The 13,144-nt window shown below is 40.9% G+C and overlaps 2 protein-coding genes across 3 annotated transcripts; both read right to left on the bottom strand.

The window, feature by feature from the left end:
- Positions 1-3,189: 3,189 nt before the first annotated feature.
- Positions 3,190-7,859, bottom strand: bub3 (BUB3 mitotic checkpoint protein). 2 transcript variants are annotated; one of them, XM_047608231.1, is made up of 8 exons: positions 7,675-7,858; positions 6,817-7,011; positions 6,651-6,720; positions 6,402-6,553; positions 5,967-6,125; positions 5,630-5,807; positions 5,199-5,415; positions 3,190-3,499 (listed from the first exon to the last, which is right to left on the bottom strand). In XM_047608231.1, exons 2-8 carry the CDS (start codon positions 7,009-7,011, stop codon positions 3,490-3,492), a joined length of 981 nt encoding a protein of 326 aa, XP_047464187.1. In that variant the 5' UTR covers positions 7,675-7,858; the 3' UTR covers positions 3,190-3,489. The 2 variants fall into 2 exon arrangements, with proteins under 2 accessions (XP_047464187.1, XP_047464188.1); XM_047608232.1 differs by lacking the exon at positions 3,190-3,499 and having other exon boundaries at positions 5,195-5,415; positions 7,675-7,859.
- A 1,099-nt stretch (positions 7,860-8,958) lies between these two features.
- hmx3b (H6 family homeobox 3b) lies at positions 8,959-13,055 on the bottom strand. Its single transcript, XM_047609643.1, has 2 exons — positions 10,544-13,055; positions 8,959-10,258 (listed from the first exon to the last, which is right to left on the bottom strand). Exons 1-2 carry the CDS (start codon positions 10,821-10,823, stop codon positions 9,672-9,674), a joined length of 867 nt encoding a protein of 288 aa, XP_047465599.1. The 5' UTR covers positions 10,824-13,055; the 3' UTR covers positions 8,959-9,671.
- Between the last annotated feature and the right edge of the window lie 89 nt (positions 13,056-13,144).

Raw genomic sequence — 13,144 nt, 5'->3', positions numbered from 1 at the left:
CTCTTGTCACGCCTTGAGATTTTTTGATTTACTATAGTCCAGCTCCCACTCCCAGGTGAGCTCCCCCACCCCACCCCACCCCACCTTCACTCGTCAGTCCCATGCTGCCTGCCTGACCGGCCTGGAAAGAGATGGATGACCGAGTGTGTGAAACACAGCAATGGGCTGCATGGCCTTGAGCTTTGTCGTTTGATTAGGCTCTAATGTAACTACAATGCTCTCGAGAAGACGCTGCCTTGCCCGCCAAAGCTCTTTAAAAGCCCACCTCGGGGCAGGGGCAGCTCGCGGGGTGAGGTGCCGTGGTAGGCCACAGCCATGTCCAAGTGGAAGGGTCGGGTTTCATTCCCGTGCTTTGGGTTGTATCATAAACAGAATGCGAGTCTTGTGGGGACAAGCCCAGATCTTCATTGTGTTGATACGTACGAACTAAAGGCTTTCAGCTTATGACCTTTGATAAAACAGGAACATGGCGACTAGAAAAACAAACGTTATAAAGTTATATGACTTTAGAGGTCGGACATCAATGCCTGGTTATTATATTCAACAAATTATATTAATATATATTTAACTCAATCCTTACATGTCTCCTCTTGTGGTCACCTGAGATGATGCATCTGACACAGTTAATGTATTGTCTGCATTTTCTACTCACCATTTAATAAAAATATGTGTTTAACACAACCATGTAAATGCTGTGTTTTAATATTTAGACTAGTGACGGTTTACAAGTGAAATAAAACCTCTAGTAGTTCTGTTAAGTCAGCTGCTGCCTCTTTATTCCAAAGTTAGCCTTAAGCTAGCTACCAATTGGGCATAGTTTAATATCGTATTTCGCTCGCGGCTTTTGAATTACCGTAATCCACAGTGGTTTGCTCTACTGACAAAATTCAAAGTGTGGCTAAACACTGGGAAGGGCAGAATATAACTAATTACCATCAAATTCCTCGTCCCGGTCTTGCGTCGCTTCCAGTCAATGGTCGCTCCCCAACCTGCAGCAGCGGTGCGTCATAATTACCGTAATGTCAGCTTTTTTCCCCAAGAAAGCGCAACGTCCCAGTGTTCAGACACGCTTTGAATTTTGTCCATCGGTGAGTTACGGTAATTCCAGTACCGCAATTTTTTTTATGCGGAGGCGGATGTTTATGTCTTAAAGGGTTAAATTGCAATCAAAATATGTCTATTAATGGATTATTATTATTGTTTAACCATAGGACTTACTAACCACGAGTAAAGCTATTAGTTGCATCTTAAAAACCTAATAGAAAACTTTCCTTCTCAGTGTTAATGAATGGCCTAATTCATAGGTCTTCAACAGGGGGTCGCAAAATGTTTGGTTGATTAGACATAATATACATATATATATATTAATTTCTTTAAACACACATTAACATGAAGCCAACATATTCTAGTAAAGGAATAACTTAATATTGAATGCAAAATGATAATAATAATGTATATTTATAAGTAACTCTAGGCTGACTTTATATAGAACACATAGTAGGTAGGGGGTCCCTACTTAATCTCTCCATCAGTTGAAAACCCCTGCTTTAATTCACTTGAAATCTTGAATTGGGTGAACAAGGAAGGAAAACTTTCGCTGTGTGCATCTCTGCTGCGTGTTGCAGAGAAGAACATCAATATTCTCCTGACGCACCACGTGATTTCCCCGTTTCTCCACAGATCACGAAGGACGGCATCATCAGCTCGATACAATATCAGAAGCCGGTCTTGAGGGATAGGGTGTCTGGCTGAAGGTCACCCGTGCCCTCTTGAGTGAACATAAGAGCCCTTTGTGGTTGGGTTAAATGCACCTGACAGGCTGTTGGAGCACAATCGCCCATTTTAATTGTCATGTAACGGTTTCATGTAGAGCCAAACTGTCTGCAACACTTCAGCGGTTGGAAACCAGAGCCCGGCCACACAGCCGCAGATGTGGTCATCTGGATGTTTTCTAGCGAAGGAAGGAATAAAAAACCCAGAGAGCTGAGTGGAGACGTAGAGGAAGATGCTGAGAATTAGCAGCAAATGGTAAATAAGAGCTTAATAAATCCTTTAAAAAGGAAAAGATTTATTACGGTGTAAAGGTTGGAATAAATACTAGTTTTCTTTAATGCGTCCAACAAATTAGTGGCTCAATTAATTCTACCAATCCAGCACAGACAAGAAAACCGCAGCAGGTTCAACTAAAAGGATTAAATTTTACAATTTAGCAGAAGCTAAAGATGATTGGAAACTAGGTAATTCACCGTAACCCCAACAACAAACCCCTGACCGGCCCTCAGGCCGCTTCGTGGGCCGTAATTATGTCCCAAAATGAATACCGTTTCATATTAAACTGGAGTCATAATCCAACGTCAAAGGGCAGACTCATTATCGACAATCACGGGAATTAGTTACATCATTTCACCAAACCGACCTAATCATTTCCAGGATCCTGCAGAAGCAGATAGAGCCATTAGAAAAAAAAAAATAAATAAAATTGGAGCTCTTAAATAGAATAATTGACATCTATATCTTCTCCGCTGCTTTGGCTGAAGGGCTTCAGAAATTGCATTAGTCGCCACTGAAAAATCTGAACCGAGGGGAGAAAATAAAATAAATAAATAAATAAAAGGGCCGCACTTAGACTTCAGCAGGGCACTGGTGTGGGTTCAGCGTTCCCATTCATATACTGCATTATAAAAGGTCTGCGTTACATCCGAGCCTGTCACCAGTGTAGCAGCTCGCAAAGCAGCAGATAGTCGATGATAATGAATTTTTTTTTAAAAAAATAAAAAAAACTAGAGCACTAAATAACCTCCACTGTCATCCTCTTTAATGCAATTTGTGTATTTTGTGTACTTTACATACAATTCTTGAATAAACTAAAATTCAAATCAGAATTTATTTATTTTTTATTATTTTATGCAAGTGTGAAACTTTGGTTTGACTTGTCTGTGGTTTGCAGCCAGGTCATCCAGTTTACTCCCCCCCCAGTAATAAAGCAGGTTCTGGTTTAGGACACAGACCTCTGATGTCTATCAGCAAAGGTCAGTGTCTGGGTGCAAGTGGAGCCCTCAGCAAGACGAGAGGATCCTCGCTTTCCCCTCAACACATCATCAAGAGAACAACCTCCTCTGCCCCGACACATTCCTAGAATTTCACCGTTTTTTTCTTTTCCCGGAACACGAATCGACTTCAAGCCATTTGTCAAAACTTGAGAGAATTTATTGTACAACAAGTGTCAAACACAGTGAAGCATCAGTATTAAAAGACTGATCCAAAGACTAGAAAAAATGACAAAGAGGTGTATATAAATCGCCAAAAAACAAGGAAGACAAGAAACAATAAAATATTTAACATGACAGAAGAGAAATTCCAACAAACATTACTTACAACAGAGGAGTAATAACAGGCGTACTGGAATGGAAAGAAACAACAGGAACCGGTGAGTTAGTGGTGCACTGGATGCCAGCAGATAAACCCAATGTGATAAAGACCGTGGTGCACTCAGGTTGACCTGTAAACCAAAAACAAAAGGAAGAGATTTAATTGAGCTGAGGAATCACTGCGTCGATGCACGGAGACGACCAAATCACATCTGTGGAAGCAAAACCAGCCGACCTGGAGACTGGTTGAAGACGGAGTAGGTCACATTAAAGACCACAGTGCTCTCTGGGTTTGATAAATGTGTCATTTCTCTCAATAAAATATCTGAACAGAAGCTTAATGTTGGAAAAGCATCAGGTTACGAGTCAATTTCAGAGAAAGCGATAAAACGATATTTAGTGACAAACTGATGCTCAACACCACTGGGTCGAACTCATTGAACTCGAGGCTTCGACGACACGTTAAACAATCACGTGTGTTTGCTGCACCAGTTCATTTTTAAGTGCGCACACACTTTAAACACTCAACGACGACTCAAAGACGATTCCTACTTGTGTGGCTCATGGTGTGAACGTCGCAGATTGTGTAAACTTCCTAATCTGCCGGAGAAACATCAGCTAAAACAGATGTTTGTTACAGCTGGATCCACCCTCTGAGGAAGTCATTGTGTACAATATGCATCACAGACTGTATAAATATGGGCGACGTGTTGCCATGTTCTTGCATTGGCCGGGTGGCACCATTTTTCTGGGGATCAGTGTTGCCACGTCGCATATTATAAGCGACTTTGGGAGTTTTTTTTTTTTTTTTTTTTTTACAAACACTGCTGAATATTGGTGACGAATCAGCATTGAGCATTGAAAAGACCCACGTTATTAATATAGTAAGCAGGTGATTAGTGAAAAAAATAACTAAATAACAACTTAGAAATAATGTGTGACCCCACCACACTTCCTTGGGACTATACAGTATATACTGTACTTATTATTCATTTTTCCCCAACTCTGACTGGACCGTTCAACTGGTGGTCACTGTTATGTCACTTCCTGTTTCTACAATTATTTTTACCCATTATATTCTATACATAGCCCCAATCAACACTACTTGTCGTCCAAATCATTATAGATCGAAACATGAAATGTAAAAACAACAAATATATGTTTAATATTCCTCTTGGAAGAGCCGCTACAATGCCCGAAATGTAGAGCGAGCAGGATAAGTGTGTAAACCTGCAACACTGTTAATACTGACTGTACCAACTCCTTTACTTCCAGGAGTAATGATGGCTCTCCAGCTAAATCCTCTAGACGTCTGCAAAACCCCAATAAGAAATTTAAAAGAAATGTATCTAAAGGTTGTGACACAACGTGTACCTAAAGAAACACTTATTCCCGCTTTAAGACAATGTTGAATACGAAACCAAAAACGTAGCTTCATTAAGCTGCTTTTGGTTCACTGCTTATATAAACGACTACAACTAATATTTTTAATAATGCAACATAAAATGTAACATTCTAGCTATCAGCAACCATCTGACTGGTTTCAAGAAACATTTTAAATGTCACAGTGCAGGTATTTATTACAGTCTGGCTGTAGTGGATTGCATTAAATTCTCCAACAACTTTCCATTGGTCTGGTCACCGGGCGTACAACGGCAGATGATACCGGGGGTTGGATCTTTCAGCTGTCGGATATTGAAAAGTGGACGGACCGAGATACAGATCAGCATAATGCAGCAGCAGCTGGACGTGCTCCTTGTAAACAGAACATGCTTACAGATTCAGGCGGTAGTAAACTGCCGTGCCGTGTTGTTGCTGAGGAAGACTCACTTGGGCTTCGTCTCTGCGTCTGTGACCTGGCGGATGAAGATGGCGTCCTCCGGGTGGCTGATATCTCCTTTCTCGTGCATGTAGGAGGAGGCGATGGCGAGCATGGTGCCGTCGTTATTGAATGCCAGTGACGCAATGCTGGTCGGGTAACGGTGGAACTGACACAGCCGCTTCTTGTTGAAAGGGTCCCAGATGTTCACGAAGCCGTCAGAGCCACCTGGTAAAAGGAGAGGCTCAAGGTCAACCTCAAACGTTTCAAGCTGCGTTACAGATGAGATATGGATCTATATTAACTGGGCTCTGCACGTAACCTTGGCAGCTCAATGTTAAAGGTCAGTGGAAAGCCTTTACAAAACAGAAAGGCTCAACTACAGAAAAAAAAAAACGAGGAAACAAATATTCCTTATCAAGTACTAACTAGCCAATCGCACCTGTGGCAAAGGTGTTATGAGCACTGTGAAATGAGATGGCATTGACGGGGTAAACATGCTCAATTCCGTCTTCCTTCAGCCTGTGGCACTTGAAGGCATACTTCTTCTTCTGAAACTCCTGGCTCGGGTCCAGGTACTCCACAGCTACACGTCCCTCGATTGAACTCAAGACGTAGCCCTGCAGCCGAGACAGAAGATATGAGGTTACAATTCAGCTTCCTTATATTAAAATTTGTACCTGTAATACGAGGCGGTGTAGGGAGCTAATTACCCACCGATGCTTAACGCAAATGTACGTTTATCAATTTTATTAGAGCCGGGTACAGTTTGAAATTACCTGTTTGTTTGGAAAGGCTCTAATGCAGCGGGTCTGATACTTGAGACTGGACTCTCTCCTTTGCTGTACGTAACCCATGTTTCTTAAATCCCAGACCAGGACTCGTCTTCCGGCTGTGCCCACGATCATCTTATCCCCAGCCACAGAGAGGGTGTACACCTTTCACAAAAACAGCGGGCAAGAGTCCAGACAGAGTTAAAAAAAATAATAAAATAAAATAAAACAGCAATGCCAAAAGTAGTATCTGATATATGTGTGTATAAGGTTTCATGTTAAAATGACCCACCAATTTATGGATGATAAATACATACAATTAAAGCTAAAGCTTTAGATGTGAAACTAGAATGTTTACGTTTAAAACATACTGTGATCCGATGCAACTAAATAATCTTAATGATGTCTTAAATAAGAACATGCGTGTCTCTATGGCTCTACCTTTTCAGGCTGTGTGAAGGTACCAGCATTGCAGGGAGTCCGCGGGTCCCACAGACGAACCGATCTGTCCCAGCTGCCCGTCACCATGACATTAACTTCTGGGCAGTACTCCACACAACGAATGGGGGCATCATGTGATCCAACTATTGTATCTGTCGAATATAAATGCACAAACTCAAAACACTGTATTCAAACATAAAGATGAAGGTCACATTTAATTGCTACACACTCATCAGGTTTGTGCCATACCTTGGTCTGTGTTCAAATCGTGAGTTTTTAATTGTGCGTCTAAACCTCCACTCCAAGAATGTGTCGGGTCCTGCAAGTGAAAGGTGACATATTTTGTGTTTGGCATGGCGATCAGGGTGGGTTTGACATGACAGCAAGGAGCCCAAACTAAGAATATGCAACTTACGTAAAAAGCACAGTCAAGAACCGGCGCCGAGTGCTGGTACTTCATCCGCATGGTGTTGCCGACGACGTCATAGAGGCGGACGGTGCAGTCCCAAGAGGAAACCAGGAGGAACTGGGCTGTGCTGGGGCTGAACTTGACAGAGGAGATGCTGTCCTCTGGTCCCTGGTTCAACTTGTACTCGTTGGAGCCCGTCATCTGCACAAGAGAACATTTTTTTAATTTCAAGTTAAGGCTCTGCAACCCTGCAGCTGATGCATATTTATATGTCTCATAAGAAGGACATTTCAATGTGAAGTATAAACAATGCAATATTCCGCACGGATAAAGTCTTAGGAAGTGCTACAAAGCTGAGTCTGACATCTTGGACATTTACATCATTTATTCTCACCCTTCATAATAGATGCTTAAGATCTGAAATGACCTTACACGGAGCAAGTTACATTTTAGCCAATTAACAGGGAGCGAATTGGCCAGCTAGTCTGTTAGTTTTCATATCTTTTTATATCTGATGAAGCATCTGGACACCAAATTTCCCTCCACATAAATTAATAATAAGTAAGTAACTAAGGAAGCAAGTATCCACAGACTTCCCTGCATAGCTCTGGCAAAAGAAAACCACTACTTAGTCCTAACGTTTCAGCTAAATTACGTGCTTTTCCTGTTAGTAGATGTGGTGTAACACTGATTTCACTTAGTGGCTTTAAAGTCCTATTAGTTTTTATTTCACATAGACCACAAGGAGTATTCCGTTACACCCAGCAAATACACCGAGCCCACTTCCACCGGTGTTTGCTATTAACGCTAGCTTAGCACGGTAACGTTAAACACAATGACTACGAGCCCTTGCGATTCACTTACCGCTTCACTTTGGTGTCGTTCAAACGCGAGCGGTGCTTTTTTTTAATTTCACAAGACCTATGCTTTGGTTTGGTAACAAAAAAATAGGGTATTTGCATTGGACAGAAAATGCTAGAAGGCAATGTGGCTCCGTTGAGCTAGCTTCTCCTGTTAGCGCTGAACCGAGGCCCCTCCCCTGGACGCTGATTGGTTGAATCAAATGTTCAAGTTGGCGCCTGAGATTTCATTGGTTGATCTCAACTCGGAACGGGCGTTTCCGTTGTCTGGACACAGATCACGTGACACAGGTCCGCTTTCTTATACAGGAAGTAGTAGTTTCTGAATATCGTTAGCCTAATGGCAAAATTACCTAAGTAAATTTTTGACTTACTGCTACAATATTAATAATAATAAAAAAAACAACAACAATGTGCTTGATAAAATTGTGTTTTTGTCTTGTTAAAAGAAAACATTCAAATATGACTTAGACCTTAGTGTTTTAGGTTAACTATATGATCAGTTAGGCACAATGTAGTTATATTATAGTTAAAGCATGTAATACTAAAGTAAATGTGCTATATATATATAAACCATAAATATAATAAACCATAAAAAATAATTTTAAGGCATTCTGCTATAGACTGGATTCGGTTACACTAGATTCTCATGATAGGAACATTTTCATCAGGTAGACTGGCAGAGCATATTCCACAGGGAGATATATTGGCTATGGCTAGAACCACTTTCTTCATATTCTTTTTGTGGTTTGAAGATGAAGGTGAAGACATTTGCCCCATAAAATGTCTCTGAAAAAAGCACCAGGTAACATGTAGCCTTGTTCGGTCCTCTTCTCATTTGACAGCAAAAAATGTAACTTTAATTGCATGAACGCTTTAATTTAAAAAGACTGGATCCTGGACTAAAAAATAAATAATATAAAAAATATCTTGTAATTGCTGCTGCAATTCTTAGCAGCTTTTTCTAGTGTAGATCGATTGTTTTAGAATAATTGTAGAGTACTGTAATCTGCCAAATAATTAATTATTTCAAAAAACACACATGAGATCACTGAACCTCTTTCATCATTGTGGTAAGGACTAGTTCGAGCATTTGTTCCCACAAACGATCTTTCTTTCAAAATGTTCTTTGCAACTCATCAAATTTTCCGATCACAAAAAAAAAAAAATTACAAATAAATGGTCACGGTTTATTTACTAATTTAAAAGCATTTTGACACCTGTGCTAATTTATAAGAGGATTGCAACAACATGTGCATCGCAACTGCAGTAAGGATCCATACATTTCTTTTTGGAACGAACCTTTACTGAGCGTAAGACCATATAATATACAGAATTTCATTTACAACAACAGAAGAAAACCGAACACAAAAACAGAAGCTAAAAATTTTGGCTCTTTCATGGCTTTAAAATGACTGTCAACCAAGTACTGCATCATAAAATAAAATTGCCAGCATCACCTGTAGTTTTCCGGATATTTTTTTTTTTTTTTAGGGACCACGTGATTGTCCTCACTATAACAAAGATAATTCTTTATAGCTATAGGTGACAAATCCTGGCAGCCTGATGTGAAGCCAGCGGTATTGCACGATATTGGAAAATATCAAAATATTCAGTTTCACATTTTAAGCTACAAACACTGACACAAATATTCGTAAAATACATATAGACGACAACCCTGTTCAAAACGCCTATTTTTCTGAAAATAATACATTAAAATATATGATTCACCAGTATCATACTTATAATAATAATATCAATGCAATAATCGTTCCTCCCATGTGAGCAACTGAGCAAAAGGGACTCTGCTCAAGGGAAATTCAGCAATAAAGGATGGTTACATATAATAATAATAATAATAATAATAATAATAATAATAATAATAATAATAATAGTAGTGTCCCTTTAATCTACAAAATATACAAAATTGTATTTTATTTTCTCAGTCAATCACTCTGGTTTAAAAACATATGTACAGTGTATATTATGACACAGTCAGTGTTAAACAGGCCTCAGCAGTGGGACTGGGTGGGAATAGTACATGTGGTGGGGAAAAGTGAGCAGTGACTGGCTTCCCGGTGAGTTTGTAGCGGGGCCCCCGCTCGTTTCTGGAGCTCCGTTCTCGTGGTAAAGAATGGGAACCCGCACAATCCTCTGCGCCGCCGCATGGCTCAGGTTGGCCGCCTCCAGCTCCGCGGCCAGCTGCCTCTTCCACTTATTCCGCCTGTTCTGAAACCAGATCTTCACCTGCGTCTCGGTCAGGTGCAGGGACGCGGCCAGGCCTGCCCTCTCCGAGCTGCTCAGGTAGCGCTTGATGTCGAAAGTGGACTCCAGCTGGAAGACCTGGCTCCTGGAAAACACCGTGCGCGTCTTTTTCTTCCGGCAGGGCTTCTTATCGGAGTCCAGCTCGTCGGTTTTTCTCCTCCAGTCGTCATCCTGGTCCGTTTCTTTCTTTGGCTCTTCCGCGTCGCTTTCGTCCAGCGCGATGTCTTCGTCTGCGCTTTCCTCTTTGGCATCGTGCTCACTTTTTTGGAGATCCGGGGAGCGCGGTGCCGGTGATGCTTCCCTCAGGCTGATCTTTTCAGATCCTACAGGAAAAAAATATTAGCAAAAGGAATTCAGATTCGATATGTAGAAATCATTAAAATACGTTAACTAAATGTACTTTAAATCGTTCTTTGAATTAATAGAGTTTTCAGTGGGTAAAATGTTCATGTTCGGAAGGGAATTTGTGATTTGGAAAGAATTTATTTAAATTCGTTTAAATTGCATTTTATCAAATCTAATAATATGAAGATATCAAGAGTATTTCTTGTGATAGACTTTAGGAATTATAAACACAAACTCGAATTCAAAGTAGCACAAATATTTACCTCCAGTCCTGAAATGCGTCCCAAGCGTATATGGATACCACCAGGTAGATGCTCTTTCAAGATACTGCGCAGATAATCCAATTCTCTGTGTGGGCAACTCAACCCGAGGGAGAGCCAATTCACCGAGCCGTGAAAAGAAGCTACCTTCAAAAACTCCTTTAGACGAGCCGAGGATGCTTTTCGGCTTCGCTGGTTTGTCTTCAATGTTCAGCAGGTTCTTTATGGAAAAAGGTGAATCCTTTGCCGGCTGGCGCGTCTCTTGCGTGTCAGAGTCTGCCATCACCGCTTACTGTCCGATATGGATCACCATCAAAAACTATGTGTATCAAAGTAAAAACACCTCAAAAGGATCTTCTGGTTTTGGTGTCAAAATAACGCGAGTCAGAGAGAAGAAGAAACACAAAAAGACGCTCAACGCTGCGTCCAGCTCCTCCAGAGGGGTGATCGGCACGAGAGCGCAGAGATCACCGCGTCCAACTTGCGCCGGATTGTAATGATGAAATAAAAATGCCATCCGAGTTAAAACGCGCTCGGTCCCTGCTATTGGGCAGGTACAATAGCAAATAGGATTTGAGATGAAACCGCGAGGGGGCTGTGGCGAGAATAGACTCCAAAGAAAAAGGCCGCGCAGGCGTTTTGGCTCCGGGCTCGTGCAGTGCGCACCCACTTATCATCCAATTAGATTAAAGAGGAAAATGTCTCCGGGTTTTGGGGGAGGCGTGCACGAGCCACAATCACCTGTCAGTAAATTGAATAAATGGTCCACAGATTATCACACATAAACACGGGCATAATGAAATTGGGGTGATTACGCAAATTACGCATGCATTTTACGCACAGATGTGAGCCATATGAACTAAAAACAACAACAACCGCAACTAAAAATATTAATATTCCATAGAAAACAATGTAGCATTTATTGATTGAATGTTTTTTCCCTCAGGTTTCGTCGAAGCTTACAGGGTTCAGATAGATTCTCTTTCATCCGCGCTGTGCATTTCACCTGGACCGGAGCTCATTGACTTCTGCGTAATTTTATTAGTCAGGAAGCGCTACAGCAGGCCAACATCAAATTGAATGCTTGCCATCGTGATAAAGTCTTTTCACGTCAGCTTTATACAAAACCTGCAAACCCACCAGAGCAGCAGGTGATCTAATGCACGAGGATGACAACAGCCCTATTTCTGTCACAGCACTAGAGGTTGTATGAATCAGATTATATTAGTATGTAGACACAGGCCTAAACGTAAACCAGTGTGCCCAGATTAGGTGATAATTGGTATAAAATATCTTTTAAAAAAAATAAAAAAAATAAAATCCTTACAAAGAACATGTGGACATGAATTTAAGCCTTTAACTGTGCCAGAAATAATAATAATAAAAAGATAAAGACCTCAATAGTTACACCAATTGGATAGACACTAGATGCTGTGAGTCCCTGCAAAAACCACATAGCGGAAAGCATTTAAGATTCAGCATTTAAACCAAACCTGAAGCAGACGCAGAGAACTAATCAAACAAATTGAATTTGCTCAACCTACAAATAAGCAGCCTGTCCTTTTAGCTCATGGAGCACTCTCCAGCTCTGGAGGACAACACTGTGTTTTGTGAAAAGCTACTTGAATCCTTGCATAATTAGAGGTCTCATAGCCGTGTTAAAGATGGGGGCGGAGAAAGAGGCTATAGCTGAGCTGCATTTGCCAAGGCAAAGTGAGAAGCGGATGGCTGCGCGCTTCCACCAGATTATGTTCATTAAACCGGGGGCCCTTCACGAGTCAGAGTGGAAAAGAAAGGGCATTCAGTGACTGACGCGTTCAGATGCTTCAGGGAAAACCTTGGAGGCGTTTGTATCAGTGTATTTTATTCTGTGTGTGTCTGAAATTAATTTCCATCTTGTGAGATGAACTAAATCCAGTGAAATGTTTACAGCTCAGTGGAGTTTTTCTTTACAGGATAAGATGGAGGTGGAGAGACAATTAGTAATTCTTCTCTAATTCAGTAAAATTAAATTTATTTTGTGAATTTTCACTTGTTTAAAATGTGGACGGGTGTCAACAGGTGTCCCTAAATATTATGTATTTAAGCCATTTAAAGTTAAATCTTATGGTCACAAGCAATTCTCTGCTATGACATATATGACATAATATTTAGTTTAGTTTTTTTTAAAAAATAATCTAGTGAGTGGTGTAATCAATAAATGTATTTATTTGTCTGGCAATGGGAATCTGGACTCCTTAATAATTTAAATCAGGCCTGCAAATCTCTAGCATTGCATTTTTTTTTTTTTTTTTTTTTTTTTACTCCCAATCTCTATAAAGCATGAATCAATGTCGAGTGCCCTGCAAGAAACATGTCATTCTTTCTGGGTCTGGGTCTGTGTAGCCGGGACGCAGCTCATCTGTGTGAAACGTAATCAGTCTAAACTGCAAAATCATCTGCGAGTCAATTACGCACGGCGGGCTCTTTCCATCTGAAGCACCGGCATAATTAAATCAATATAAAATATCATTAGAGGTGACAGGCTGTTAAAAGACGTGGTAATTGGCTGCCTTTTCAGAAAGGAGCTGACTCAACTCAGGAGCGGCGCTGCCGTCACTCAGG

Source organism: Mugil cephalus, chromosome 16 (genome assembly GCF_022458985.1).
Source record: "Mugil cephalus isolate CIBA_MC_2020 chromosome 16, CIBA_Mcephalus_1.1, whole genome shotgun sequence".
Classification (NCBI taxonomy): domain Eukaryota; kingdom Metazoa; phylum Chordata; class Actinopteri; order Mugiliformes; family Mugilidae; genus Mugil; species Mugil cephalus.
Note: the sequence above shows the minus strand (reverse complement) of the source record. Positions and strands in the feature narration are given on the sequence as shown.

Bases quoted from the DNA above. Each gene is read 5' to 3' on its own strand.
- bub3 (XM_047608231.1), bottom strand. From the start codon at position 7,011: ATGACGGGCTCCAACGAGTACAAGTTGAACCAGGGACCAGAGGACAGC. The intron at 6,126-6,401 runs GTAGAGCCATAG...TTTTTGTGAAAG, and splicing joins CCTTCACACAGCCTGAAAAG to GTGTACACCCTCTCTGTGGC. The intron at 5,416-5,629 runs GTGCGATTGGCT...TCCTTTTACCAG, and splicing joins TCATAACACCTTTGCCACAG to GTGGCTCTGACGGCTTCGTG.
- hmx3b (XM_047609643.1), bottom strand. From the start codon at position 10,823: ATGGCAGACTCTGACACGCAAGAGACGCGCCAGCCGGCAAAGGATTCA. The intron at 10,259-10,543 runs GTAAATATTTGT...TTTTTCCTGTAG, and splicing joins GACGCATTTCAGGACTGGAG to GATCTGAAAAGATCAGCCTG.